We start from the raw sequence: 14,644 nt of genomic DNA on the forward strand, positions 1-14,644 counted from the left end.
TCATGCAGTATTCATGGCCCCGCGACAGAGAATCATGGCTGCCCTGCCTTATACCCAGCGCTCACAGACGCTGCCTCGGGTTACTGCAGACCTCACCTCTCCTGCCTCCACCACACCTGAGACGACCAGCACTGGACCCACACGTGATGGAAAGAAAGAGAAGGCTGGAGACGAAGAAAGGGAAGAGGAGTGGGGGGAGGGGGAGGGCTTCAAACACCATCCACTAATGCTAGAGCACTGGTAGGTAACCTAGCATAAAGATGAAATTAAATCTTGTGGGGGAAACCGGTCTGAAGCCCCCATTCAAACGCCACTCAAACTGTGCATGCGTATGGCCCCATTAAGCAGACGCAATGAGCCATGACAGTAGATCCTTCTGTGCGAGATACCCGGCCTGTCCAAAGGCCACAACCCTCCTCATGGTGACGTGCGCTGAAATCCTGTATGAGTGTAATGAAACTCCTCTCAAATCATGCGATCAGCACGACGGACATCAAAGGTGTCATTGGTGTTGAACTACAGTACTTCTCAGCTTCATGGCCATGGAGTCATAGACGGAGGGTTGAAAATGGAAGAAGGTTAATAGGAGTCTACCTGCCCAAGAATCGCCTTTATGAGAACAGAGCAAAGTGAAGAAATACCACATCGCAAAGAAAGCAGTGGGGGGGTAGAAACCTGAACGCTGACCTACGTTTGCATGCTCTTGAGTGGAGCTGTTGTGTGTGGACGTGAAGGCAGAGGAAAGAGAGCCAGAGTGTGATGTTTGTGAGCGTGTTGCATGTTTGAGTGTCAAAGACAACCTTATCAACTCTTCATGCCTTGACATGTAATAACCGTACAGCGATAGGCTCTGGTTAGGTTAAAGCCCTATAGAACAGCCAAGTGATTTATTTTTTTAAAGGAAAGCAATTTAACCTTATACCCAAGGCACCATGCTTTTTCCAAAAATAAAAAAAGAGAAAAACATCTATGCATGTTTGACGGTCAAAGTGGTTTGTGTTTTTATATTAAGCAAAAGTGTTTAGAGAAGAGGTGATTGAGGACAGGGGATTGTGGGACAGAGGTGGATGCCAACCCTGGGTTCCATCTGGCTCAGAGCTGGCACAGACCTGGGGAACCAACATCGGGTCGCCAAGGCCAGATCCGTCGGCAAGCAATCTGGGCGGCCAAGCCTCCTGTTTCCTTGCCCTGCGTCTGTGTGGACGTCTACATTTCACCCCACTGTTATGCTGTGAACCTGCTAACCTATGCAGCCCGCTAAAGGCCGACATGCACGTATACACTCATATACCAAATGAAAGCCTATCCAGCATCAAGCTTAAACATAGTCTTTTGTTGTTTGTTTGTTTCTCTTCTTCATATTCAGAGGAGGCATGTCAAGTCCTCTCTGTGGGAGCCAACTTTGATAAACAAACAAACAATTCTTCACCCATAACACTTGAGGGATGTTTGAAACAACATATCCCCAAACAAGTCCCTGGTGATTTGTTGAGTATCTTATTTAACCTGTGACAGGGTGCTCACTCACTCAAAACATAACATCAAAAGTGCCTTGTGTGCACCCTGGCGAGAAATTGTTCAAAAGCATTCACAATAGAACAAAAAAATCAGCACTTTTTTCTTCCACGCCGCCATAAAAATTGGGAGCTGGAGTGTGTGTGGCTTTTCTGCTGAGTTTGATTGATTTAAAAGTTGTCTGGGTTGCAATATTGGCTTTTTTTTACAGCACGCGACGCTTTAACAGATTTCCGCCACCACTGCTGGCAGAATGACCGCCTTTCCTTTTTTCCTCTCGACTTCCTCTCTCTCCATTCTTTTTCCCCGTCAATGAAAATATGACATGGATGAAATGTGTAGCGCTCCGGCGAGAGGCACAGAGAAGCATGGCAGCGCCTGAGAGCCAGCACTGACCCACTGAGGTCCCCCGCAACAATTTACTTAATAAATAAATAAATAAATAAACAAACAAACAACAGGCCAGCTAACACTGATGTGGAGTCAAGGCTACCCTGAGAGGTGATCAATACTTCAATCTCAATAAAGTATTTCGATATGGCTGGAAACAGTGTTGAGGGGCGGAGGGGTGAGGGTGAGGGTGCGTATGTGTGTGTATGTGTGTGTGTGTGTGTGTGTGTGTGTAAGTGCGTGTGGGAGGGGGGGGGGGGCGTTGAGATTTGAGCGTGGCGACCTGTGCCACCCTGTCGTGCGGCCCGTGCCAACCTCGTATATCACCGTAGTAATAGAAATGAGCTGTGACGCGCACACCCAACCTGCAAAGAGGAGGCACGCATAACAACTCCCATTCCTCAACTTCAAAATCAATACCGCATTCCATTTTGGCAACCTTCACTTCATGAAATAAATAACACAATGAAGCCAGAGACAAAATGGGAACCACAGAGTGCTGATATTCCTACAGGATATACAGTTAAAAATACTGTACATTTCAATCGGTAAGAAAACAGAAACCCCTTGCAGACCCTCTTTAGCTATGTAAAGGAAGGTCACCTCTGCTTTCATTTACCTGCATGCAAAAAGCGATGGATAAAATGCCATCTTGCTGGAAGAGTTTTGTATTACAAAAGGCAGTTTCTAAGGGATGCATAACAGTGTGTGTGTCGGTGTGTGTCTGTGAGTCTGTGTGTGTGTGTGTGTGTGTGTGTGTGTGTGTGTGTGTGTGTGTGCTATATCACAGAAGCCCAGCAGACTTACTTGTACACAGTGCCTCCATTTCCATGGCCAAGCTGCTCCTGGTACTGTATGTCTTGTTCATTTATCTATGAAAGCACATAGAGATAAATAATCAGCAGATGCCATGGCAGGCTGAGGAATATCAGAGGCGGAAAGATGCTCCTCGCAGGCTGAGGAATATCACAGGCAGAAAGATGCTCCAGCCATAAACCACCAGGCTGCTGCTCAGGTCATTTCAAGTTCAGCGGCGGGTGGAGAGGAGAGGGGAGGATCAATACAACATTTGCTGTCCAATTTATAAGGGGACAGTGGTGTGGCAGCATGTGATTGAAAGCTTAATGACGATTTGTTTGAGTCCCCCGTCACCTTCAACTTTGATAAAAGGTGTCAAAACACTGTACTGTACAACACAGTGACGTTTGTACGGACAGCAAGAGACCGGAACAGTCTCTGTTTCCTCACGTCAGCGTGATTGACAGGACTGTTCTGTCTCTCTTTCACTTTCAGGTCCCTTTGTGTATGTTGTCTCTTTAAACCTGAATGCATCAAGGAGGACTTGCAACATCATTTTAGTGTTTTGCACAAAAAATGTTCAATAGGTCTAATCCAAACAAATCAAGTAGGAATAGATATAATCAATTTGATCATAGTCCAAGGCCAAATGTGAGGAAATGGTTATTTGTGCTGCTAAAAGTTGGCACGCTAAAGAAGGGCTTGAGAGTTGCCACAGGGCCAGTTCATTTCCAGCTATATAAAACACTGTCTCCTGAAACATAAGTCAAACCAACCAAGTGTGCGCCACTGTCACTTCATCGATATTGACCTCTACGACCAAACAATTGCCATTTTGGCAGCATGACAGATATTAGATAAATATTTATATCATATAACCTGAGCCAATAAATCTACTTTAGGGGACCAGTTGTAGCCAAAAGCAATTGTCAATATCTGGAGAGAGGGGCATGTTTTGCTCTTTGGCCTCCGGTTGATATGAAGTCAATGCTGGATTGTCACAGCTCATTTTGGAGGGCAGGGACAACTGGGGGGAGGGGAGGGGGGTGGCCCTTTCCAATTGAGGCCCATTGATTGGGTTAAAGTGTGTTGTTGTGTTGGGAGGGGGGAGGGGGCACTTGTCAGATGTCAGGATGTGCAGTTGCTACAGCTCTATTAGTCCAGCGCCTAACAGGTGACACTAGGGAACAGGCTCGCTTTAATTGTCTGCCTGACAGAGTTCGGCTTCCAAATGGCTCTTGTGCTTCCAGAGGAAGAGCTAGTGTATGTGTTTGCGTTTGTGTGCATGTGCGTTTGTGTGTATGTGTGCGCGTGTGTAAGAGAGAGAGAGAGAGAGAGAGAGAGAGAGAGAGAGAGAGAGAAAGTTTGTGTTGAGCGGATAAGAAAGGCAGCGACAGGGGCCATTGACTACAGATACATCTCCGATCGGTGTGGGATAAAGATCTCATCCCATCCCACTGTAAAAAGGCAGCGTGAAAAACACTGGGAAAATAAAAATCAATAAGGAACCACTCATTGAGTGGGGGACAAGCATGTCCCAGTCGATAGGAGCTAATAGGTGCGGCTGGACAATGCAGAGAGGCCTGCGGCAGTGAAAATCTCCCCCTCTCATAGCTTTGGGAGTAGAGGGAACAACAGGGGTAGCCCTGGGTTTAATAGAACCTCATAGGGAAACCAATTGTCTGTATTTGTCTTCAGTGTGTGTGTGTGTGTGTGTGTGTGTGTGTGTGTGGATAAAGGAACTACATAAAACATCATACCTGTCCATTTGTCAGGATCTTTTTGAGCTCAGCTGAAGATTTTTTTAAGCTGTGTGGGGAAAATGTCTGTCAGTGACCATTAACACATTGCACAGTGCAAAGCTTACACATGCATGCATGCATACTGCCTGTATTATCACTGAGAGGGAGAGAGAGAGAGAGGGGGAGAGAGAGTGAGACAGAGAGACAGAGAGATTGAAAGAGAGAGAGAAAGAGAGAGGGAGACAGGGTGTGCATGTTCTATGACACTAACGGATAGACGTTTGGATGATGTCATGCAGAAACACATGTATCCATGCCACCACCAAACTGAAGCTAGAGATGATGTCACAGATAAACCTAATCATTATAATAATCATAAACACAGATAGATTATTATACTCATCAAAACAGTGGCTGATTCACACAGGTGCTATAAGGTAGGTAGGTTATATCAGGACCGCATCCACTGATAAGGTCAGACTTGCGGTTCGTCCCAGACCTCCCTCTCCAGCGCTGGCATCCCCCCCTCACTCACCCTACCAGCTGTGCAGCTGTAACCCTGGGCATCTCACCTATTGTTGGGCAGCGTTTCGGTGGCACAGGGGGCGCGGTTGTTGTCGGATGCATGCCTCGTGTTCACCTGCGGCCAGACAGAGACAATGACAGGAAGGCCATGCCATGGCTCTCATTAACCTGTGATTCAGCACAGTGGCTCCACAGCTCAGAGCGAAGGTTAATTGGCTTTTGTGGAAGATGCGGACATGGGGAAAGTGTTGGGGGGGGGGGGGGGCAGAAGGAGGTAGCTTGGGGAGGATAGGAGGAGTGGGGGGGGGGGGGGGGGGGGGGGGGGGGAAATTTGGGGTGTATCCTTGGATCCACATCTGTGCGCCAAAACATTTAGGTGACATTAAAAATAAATTCAGTTTGCCATTATGTGCTCTCCTGAATGGCATTCAAAGGTGCAGACCTAAATCTAACATGCTTACACACACACACACACACACACACACACACACACACACACACACACACACAAAGCAACTAAAAATAGTTTGTTTAATTGAGGTCTACAGGTCACTCTGATCAGTCCAGTAAAGAAGAGATTCTCTTGTTAATTAATTAGTGTCCATGAAGACCTCGTTTTCAAACAGATATATAATTTACTTTACTTGCCACCAAAGCAATTAATTTTACATTAAAACCTAAAAAGATCATTTTGAGTCTAGGGCAATGTCTGAAAACAAACACCTGACCCAATGACTCCACATATACCAATCCTAATGATCTTGCGCAGATATAGGTTAATTAAGCATACTGTATGTATACTTAATATGTATTGAGAGAATATTGCTTCGTATGTATGATACTACTAGCTACAATAAACCTAAGAAGGAGAAAGTTTAATGGGAACAGTAGAATGCATACAAGCATGACCACTGTTCTTATTCCATATTCATAAACACCATAAATCTGCACAAATCATTTCTCATCCCTAAACCGTTTCTGCATATTAGACGCAAGACGTAGATCTCCAACACCCCAACCGAGCACTTTCAAAAAGGACAAGAGAGCGAGGGAAGAAGGAGGGGTTGAGGAGAGAGAGAGAGAGAGAGAGACAGACAGAGGCAGAAAAAATAGAGCTGCACATCTACATATATAAATATAAAGAGGGGGCTGGTGAGAGGAGAGCCTTGACTTCAATTGACATTTCAATAAGTGGAGCACAGCATCGCCAATCCATTCCCAACTTTCCTGAAACAATTATTGAAATGGATACCTTCAGGCCATGTATGTTCCGTATCCCTGGAGTCTTGCCGGCTGAAACAGTAATTGACTAAATTGTAGAACACATCAGGGCCATTTACAAATTTGCTGAAAAGGAATCGTTTAAAAAGAAATGAGGATGAATCTGAAATTAGCAGTGAGAATGATTGAGACGTGGCTCAGGAGACATGCGCAGGGAATTAGGGGACCTTGCTGAAATGACTGTGGGTGGAACAGGGGTACTACTTCCAGACATCATTTGTATTTATACACTACGCTAATCCTTACGTACATATGGACACAGGCTTTCAGGATTCTTTAGTCTTTGTCTCACACTCAGTTTTTCTCTCTGTTACACATGCATATATGTACATACACACACACACAGAGAGAGAGAGAGAGAGAGAGAGAGAGAGAGAGAGAGAGAGAGAGAGAGAGAGAGAGAGAGAGAGTATTTGCATACTTTCCTCACAACAAAATGCCTGCCAGTGTAAACCAACACAACTAGCAGTCTAATATCATTAGCGTCTGTTATCATTATTAGTAATAATCAGAAACTAAATGTATAAATCAGTAAAATAACTCCTACTTTGTACTTTTACAAAGATGGAAGGTTAAAATCTATAGATAGGTATGATCACGATAACATTTACCCAGCTGTTCCAAATTACAAAAATTCAAAAGGATCCTTTCGTTCTTTTATGTGCCACATAGCCCACAGGAGGTAAAATGTTATTTAATGATGACGCAAGACAAGAGTAGTGTGTACACAGCACACACACACACACACACACACACACACACACACACACACACTGTACACACACACACACACTGTACACACACTATACAGTACAAACCTCGAGGAAAGATCTGCAGTGGCTCAGGCAGCAGTCCATTGACACGTTGCTCCATCACAGTATTGCAGTACTAGAGACAGAGGGAGGGGGAGGGAGAGGGAAAGAGAAAGAGAGAGAGAGAGAAAGAGAGAAAGAGAGATTGAGAGAGAGAGAAAGAGAGAAAGAGAGAGAAAGAGAGAAAGAGAGATTGGGAGAGAGCAGTGGGAGGCAAATTCAGAAAAAATGGTTCGATTTCATTTCACCATAAAGACTGGAGTTTGTCATTCTTCAATACAAATAAATTTAAAAGACAGAGTTAACTTTTACATAGTATAAATGTTCCCCTTCACTGTAAAAGTGTTGTCACTGAAAGGGGACAGTGCATTATTGACACCAGAGATAAACGCCAATCTCAATGCCATGAAACGGCACCATTTTGCATTGTCCATCAGGCTATACACCCAGCCTGAAAAGCCTCAGTATCACCGTCCAGGTAATCTTTCTTTAATGGGAAATTAACTCCCTATTGATCCCAAGCTTGTAATGCCTTCCAGGTGCGCTCCAATCACACGCCTGTCAAAATAAGAGTGGGGCCATTTGTTTTAGCGAGCAGCAATCTTACGCTACACTCCAAAACAGCTCGACTTTAATTACCTTCTACACTGCATTACTACACAGCGAAGGTTAACTCACTCACACACAAAAACACAGCGTCGATAGAGTGTGTGAGGCAATTTATCCTATTCATAAAAAAAACGACTGTAAAAACGCTGTACGTGAGCACATTAGAAGCAGGGTGCTCTGACCCTGCAAAGAACAGCAGAAGCTCCTCCGCTCTCCTTGAGCTGTGGTAGGTGAACAACTGATCTCACTGGAATGTGCACTACATTTGTACAATTACATTTTATAATATATTTATTAATTTAACAAATGCTTTTATCCAAAGTGATTTGCAACAATGAGGAATAACATAACGCAGAGGACCTTACCTTAGGTAACAATTAAAGGTGCTCTAAGCGATGTTGGGTAACGTCATTTCTGTTGACGTCCAAACAAAACAGAGAGCTAGCTCGCTACTCCCTCCCCCTCCCTCCTGTGCAATTGAAACTCTCCTAAACGTGCATCTCTTCGGTGATTGGCTGGAAGAGTTTGTTACGCTTTTTTGGTCCAGGCTGGACCAGATTGTTTTTGTTGCCCACAAAGACCGCGATTTTTTACAATGTATTTAGGGCACAGGCACCTAGTGGATGGTGAGGTTACGTTTGCTTTATGTTTTATACAAATGATTTAGCTTAGAAACCGCTTGACATCGCTTAGAGCACCTTTAATACTACACCAATAAATACTACTACCAGAAGATGAGAGGGCAGAAAAGGTTGAAGGACATAGTGGTAGAAGAAGGGAAGAAAGGTGAACTAGGTGTGTTGGGTTCTTAGAATTAGGAGGAGGTACAGCGAGAACACACACACACACACACACACACACACACACACACGATTCCTGCTAAAAGAACATTTCAATTGATGTTTCAGTTAACACCACCATCTGCTTAGAAGCTTGTGTGTATGTGCCCCCTCCTCCCCTTGTCTATGTCGGTGAGAGACCTCGTTCGTTGACACTGGCCCCTGAACAGATAGGCAGGCTGTCTACTGCAAACCAAACCACAGACACAGATGGACCCTGAAACAATGTGTGTGTGTGTGTGTGTGTGTGTGTGTGTGTGTGTGTGTGTGTGTGTGTGTGTGTGTGTGTGTGTGTGTGTGTAGGGTGGGGGGGGTTGTGCTGTTTGTGCTGTTTTCAGTGGGCCACTGGACTCAGGGCAGAACACAGCTCAGCTCAGCCTAGCAGAACAGCAGCCACACTCCCCTGCCCTACGAGTAAATGAATCACACCCTGAGAGAAACAGAGTCGGTCACATAGAGAGAAAGAAAAAGATAGGCACGGAGAGAGAGAGAAATATAGGCACAGAGAGAAAGAGGGAGAGAGAAATAAAGGCACAGAGAGAAAGAGGGAGAGAGACGCAGAGAGAAGGGAGGGGGGGCAGCTGTTATTAAAAGGCCTATTTATCATCGCTGCCCCCTCCTCAGGTTTCATCTCTTCCTGCCCGCCAGCATTGTCGCTAGGCCACACAGGAACAATGTAGCTCCTGCACACGCACGCACACACACACACACGCGCACACACAAACGCACACGCACACATGCATTCGCGCACACACACACACGCACGCACAGAGACATGCACAGACACCCCAGCACATGTGAACATGCCCTCAGTTCCTTGTAGGCGCGCGCTGTAGGATCAGAAATTTGTCGTTACTACATTGTAGTTACTACAGCTCACACTCATACACACCCATGCATACACACACACACACACACACACACACACACACATACACACACACACACAGACACACACAACACCTTTAATTTTCCACTCCACTACTTTATTGATTAGGAGCCGCAATTACCCACTAATATGTAACAGTGTATTAAAAGAAATTCCCCTTTGTTGGACAATAACTAAACACTGATCACAAACAGCATCCCTCAGCCTGGGGGGACAGACTGGCCCTCTCTCTCACACCGCTCCTCTCCTCCCCTGCCTTAGCCTCATCATCATTAGCAGACCCAGAATAGGAGCGCTCCTCAATTAGCGCGCGTCGGCTGGGGGATTGTGGGGGAATGAGGTCGCGTGGCTACATCTGACACGGGTCAGTCTTTAACTTTCAGCAGCAGCAGCAGCAGCAGCAGCAGCAGAAGCGGTGGTGGTGGTGGTGGTGGCAGCGGCTCCTTCCTCCAGGTTCAGTGGCGCGATTATAAATGCCCCTGTCTCAAAGGCGTCCGCTCTGCACGCACCCGGTCAAAGTCAGACGATGACGGAGGCTGTCCTCGATGCGCAACACGGCGCATCCCTATTTGCTCTAACGGCAGCGTGCATGATTCCACACTCTTTCTCTTTTTGCATGTGCATTTGGCGTCTTTTGGTGTGATTGTCGTTTTGTTTTACAATTGTGGTCGGATGTTCTTTACTATTTCCTCTGCAGGTTGTGACCCCAGTCAATTGAGAGGGAAGGCTTGAAGCTGTCGGCTTATGACCCCAGAGGTCAGGTCAGGTGCCAGCCTCATCTGATCCCAGGCGGCATCCCATGACGGATCCAATCCAAGGGCAGAGGCCACCAGAGAGTCGGCGGAATCGCTTGCTTAACTGCTCATCAGAAACAGAACCAGTCCTTAATTCCTATTAATTCAACACCATGGCAATCCCCTCATCTGGAATTAATGACAACAAGGCAGATTCGGCTAGAGGAAAAGAGGTGAGGGTCTCAGAGGACGCTAAACTGCCACCCAGGCGAAAATAAAGCATATGCTCTGAATATGAATGCGGGGATTGCTAAAAAAGCGTGAGTGTTGCGTAAGACCGTGGTAAAGTCAGTATTATGCCCATATTACACTTTCCCCTTCATTCAGCACCTTTCCCAGACGGTGCCATCCCAGGAGGAGCACAGGCTATTATCGGGAGCAGCAACTCATTTACTCAGGAGTTGGAGATCATTGTGCTGCAGCCAAAACTATGTGAACGAGGCAATGTGTTTGGGTAAATGGTGTTTGTATGCAAGCATGCATTAAACAGCATTACAAACAGGCATCCCCAGAACACCTTTTTGGTGGCCTATTTAGATGACTGAGTTCCTTTCTTTCCAATGCACTTGCCCTGAAATACATACAGCTTACATCAGCATCAACAATGACAAGTGATCTGACCCAATACACCATTTGAGGTAAAAGATATTATGGTTATTGTTATGCCTGCTCAGGCACTTTCATCTAAATCAAATATTATCGACCTTCATAGATTTTCTATTGAGCCCACTGCCAGCTTACAATACTAAGGAGGACAAAGTAACTGAAATCAGGTGAGGTTAATCTAGGCTATGTTCTGAAAGGTGAAAGATACGTTGAAATTATTCAAGCAGCCTACGATGAGCACAAAACAACAAAAAATTAAATGATTTGAAGTACGGTAAACAATTAAATAACATGCATTTCTAAGTGTCTTTTTTTTCTAGGGAGAGCAAAAAGAGCCTGTAGCTATCCAAGCATCAGTGTAAGCTGATGGGGGGTAAAAGACATCCCCAGATGAAAGTAGATTTTGAAAAATTTCTCAGCCCAGGGGGTCCGTTTATTAATGAGGCGAAACTTTAAGTACTGCATAATAAATAATAAAAGTTGATAGTTCATTTAGCTTGCACCGTAGCACACAAACACAACAATCAAAGCCATTACTCTTGATGTCTGCGACATGAACAGTAAGCATTGAGAAACAAATACAAAACAAAAAAAGTGTTTTGGGGAAAAAAAATATAAAATTCTACAGCAGAATATAGCTGGTATGTGAATGTGAATGTGAATGTACATATAGATATGGGTCTTGCAAATTAACATTGGCGGATTTTTGTATTGGGTAATTAAAAAAAGATTGAATTATCTTTAAGTAGCCTCATTTGTACCATATTTGCTCTTTAAACATTAGACATTGCTTGTGACCACTGTGAGACACGCGGGAGCCGGTGAGAAAGAGACGCAGACGATCGCAGCTCGTCTCTTTGAGGACTTGTGCCAGTGCATGCCAAAGGTGACTTGTTACCATGGAAACATCAATTGGCACATCAAGCAAGTGGAGGGGAGGGAGGGAGGGTACAGAGACAAGAGGAAAAAGGAAAAAATCTGCAGCTACTTGTCATCTTCACCAATCTGCTTAGTAATGAGCATATTTTGCCAAGGGCTGAAAAGATCCACAATAATAGATTTTTAATAGCTTTCCCTCTAACAAAACCCTTTCAGCGCTCAATGGCACAATGAGAAAGGTTATAAATCAAATCTCAAATCTCAATGGTTTGAGGTCAGTAATTATAATTCTGTGGAACCATAAAACTATATATACTTTCCAAAAAAAAAAAAAAAAAGATTTTTTCCAGATGTTATTTTTCTCCTTGCTTACTAACCTTGCAGTAGGAAAAAAATGGTCATGAAAGAAACATTTCTGAAAACATACTAAAGGCACTTTGAGAGAATTTTTAAGAAAAATTAACACTCACATATGAGAGCATGGCTTTCATTTCTTCGTCACTCCTGACGGTAATTCGATCACCAACCTCATCTTCATCTACAAAACAGGAAATCTATCATCATCTCCACGAAAACAGAGATTATGGCAACAGTCAACGTGATTACGAAATATCATAATGTACTACTGTCACAATGAAACCATAAGTACAAAAACTATGTTCTTATTCATAATCCCCCAGGGCACTGTGGCAAGCCAAGCATTGACAGTCCCTGGGTATCAGTAAGAATATATAGTGGCCACAAGTTCACAACAAGCATAAACATATCAAAATATTATAATGTCTTGGAATGCCAAATTCTGTTCTTTTTTTTTTCTTGGCTTCTCATTTATAGTGCTGAGGGGTGTACGATGAAGCGAGGTTACTGCCTTATCCATGAACCTTCAGAGTAACCACTGACCTTTATAAGAACAGTCACGTATTGTCACAATAGTAAAGTCACATTTAAATTAGTGGTTACTTGTGAAGTTATCTGAATAAGACAGTAAGTAACTTTGCTTCATAGTAGACCCCTCAGACCTAAACCTGTGAATGTAATGTTCTTAGCTCAAATTACCTTGATCTGTACATTAATTTGTCTACATTACAATTTAATAAAACTTCTTCAGGTAAAAAAACTACCTCTTACAAAGACTCATCTGTTGAATTTTGTATGCAGACAGCAAAGCAGCAAGCAGCAAAACATAACTTAGTATGTTGATCAATAATGAACTTACATTCAAATGCTGTTATTGTGGCTTCTGGCATGACATCCCTTATAGCTACCTAAGAAATGTTGAACCATAAACAGACGTAAATACATTCACAAGCGAAATAGTATCTTTGATATGTACAGAAATTAGGCTGCAAGAATATATTGGATAATAGTGAGGATGTGGAACCGGATGCTTAGGAGTAAGCACTGTCATTCTATGCCTGCTACTTTAACATTTGGATGTGTCAGGCACAAACAAAACTAGATTGCCTCTTACCACACAAGACTGTCTATTTAGCATAACGTAATCTTGCTAGAACCTTTATAGCCATACGTTAAAGTAACTTATACTTAAGTTATCGCTATATATTTGGGCATAATTAGGCTACGTTACAAACCAAACATTGGCTCATTTCTATGTTTGACGGTCCAATTTGACATGCCAACATTTGACTCTTCAAAACTGAAATATATTGTGATGTGGTACAATCAAGTGTCAAAAAAGATAATTTAATAACTTAACGCTATCAAAGTACTTGCCAGTAAGTCATTAAAACTCAGCATAGAGGGACAGTCCACAGAGGAGTCCATGTCCCCGCGTGAGGTTTTGATTCGGATGACGATTCCCTCGGTGTCCATGCCGCACAAATTATTCAGAAGAAGTAAAAGCATAACAAATGTGTGAGAAGCACCATAGCGTAATTAAGCTAACTAGCTCACTTATACTCCAGCATGTATGTTACGTTAGCTTGCTAATAGCACGCTCGAACTATAGATGATGTTAACCACATTTTGTTTGCGGATTGTGCTTAAATCTTCAGCAGGACCAACTCAACAAACAGCCAGTGGCTATAAGATGAACAAACGTTTTTGATTATGAATAAACCATGATTTTTCCGATACTGGCTAACGTTAGCTCTCAAACTGTCAACAAACTAGAAAACTCTCAAATAGCGGAAACAAACCGGATGACTACCGTAATGAACCCGGAAACGATTCAAGGAAACGTCTGTAGTTTTTTTGTGACTTTGGTGTTTACTCAAATTCAGCTTTGCAGCAGCTTTCCTGTTTTCTGTTACGGTGGGCTGATGTGATCTTACTTTCAAATGGTAAAAAAGTATTTCATACATTTTAATGTAGAATATTTTTTATGACTGCCTTCCTCTAAGCGTCTGTCATCAGCAAAGAGACACAGTCAGACTCAAGACATTTCTTCTCATTAGCTACTACTTTCAAATTGAACTATTAACACAATTAAGAAAGCACTCTGAACTTCAATATGGTCTATCACATGATATAAAAAAATCACTTCAAAGCTGTTATTCAAAATAGGCCTAATGAGTACTTCATGCTTGTATTTCAAATGTAGGGGAGTTGAAAGTACAGTAGGCCTACTTGTTTTTTCAAATGTAGTAGAGTAAAAGTTAACTCAAGTTTATAGATACTTGAAAAATATACCAAAGAGCTGTATTAAAGTAAATTTAATTACCACCCCTGGTTAGCATACACCTGTAAGCTCTATATGGTCCACCAACTGCTGATTGGATACACCAAGGTGTAGGCCAAAATGTCTCAATTTAAAATAGCCTAATACTTGTACATACTTTTTTTCTGTAATATGTTCTGTAATAGCCGTGGCCTACTGGTTAGCGCTTTGAACTTGTAACCGGAGGGTTGCCGGTTCAAACCCCGACCAGTAGGCCCTTGAGCAAGGCACATAACCCCTCACTGCTCCCCGAGCGCTGCTGTTGTTGCAGGCAGCTCACTGCGC

At 43.5% G+C, this 14,644-nt stretch overlaps 1 protein-coding gene across 3 annotated transcripts in view; it reads right to left on the bottom strand.

Annotated features, from left to right (window-relative positions):
• The window catches only part of map2k5 (mitogen-activated protein kinase kinase 5), a 49,820-nt gene extending 35,988 nt beyond the window's left edge, over positions 1-13,832 (bottom strand). For all 3 annotated transcript variants that reach the window (XM_042061435.1, XM_042061434.1, XM_042061436.1), the window contains exons 1-8: positions 13,414-13,832; positions 12,896-12,944; positions 12,150-12,217; positions 7,070-7,139; positions 6,223-6,263; positions 5,018-5,085; positions 4,464-4,512; positions 2,713-2,777 (exon numbers count right to left, since the gene is read on the bottom strand). In XM_042061435.1, the coding sequence (XP_041917369.1) occupies positions 2,713-2,777; positions 4,464-4,512; positions 5,018-5,085; positions 6,223-6,263; positions 7,070-7,139; positions 12,150-12,217; positions 12,896-12,944; positions 13,414-13,545 (542 nt within the window). In that variant the 5' untranslated portion in view covers positions 13,546-13,832. The remainder of the gene's footprint in view (positions 1-2,712; positions 2,778-4,463; positions 4,513-5,017; positions 5,086-6,222; positions 6,264-7,069; positions 7,140-12,149; positions 12,218-12,895; positions 12,945-13,413) is intronic.
• Positions 13,833-14,644: the final 812 nt, after the last annotated feature.

The sequence above is a fragment of the Alosa sapidissima genome, chromosome 14 (genome assembly GCF_018492685.1).
Source record: "Alosa sapidissima isolate fAloSap1 chromosome 14, fAloSap1.pri, whole genome shotgun sequence".
NCBI classification, from domain to species: domain Eukaryota; kingdom Metazoa; phylum Chordata; class Actinopteri; order Clupeiformes; family Clupeidae; genus Alosa; species Alosa sapidissima.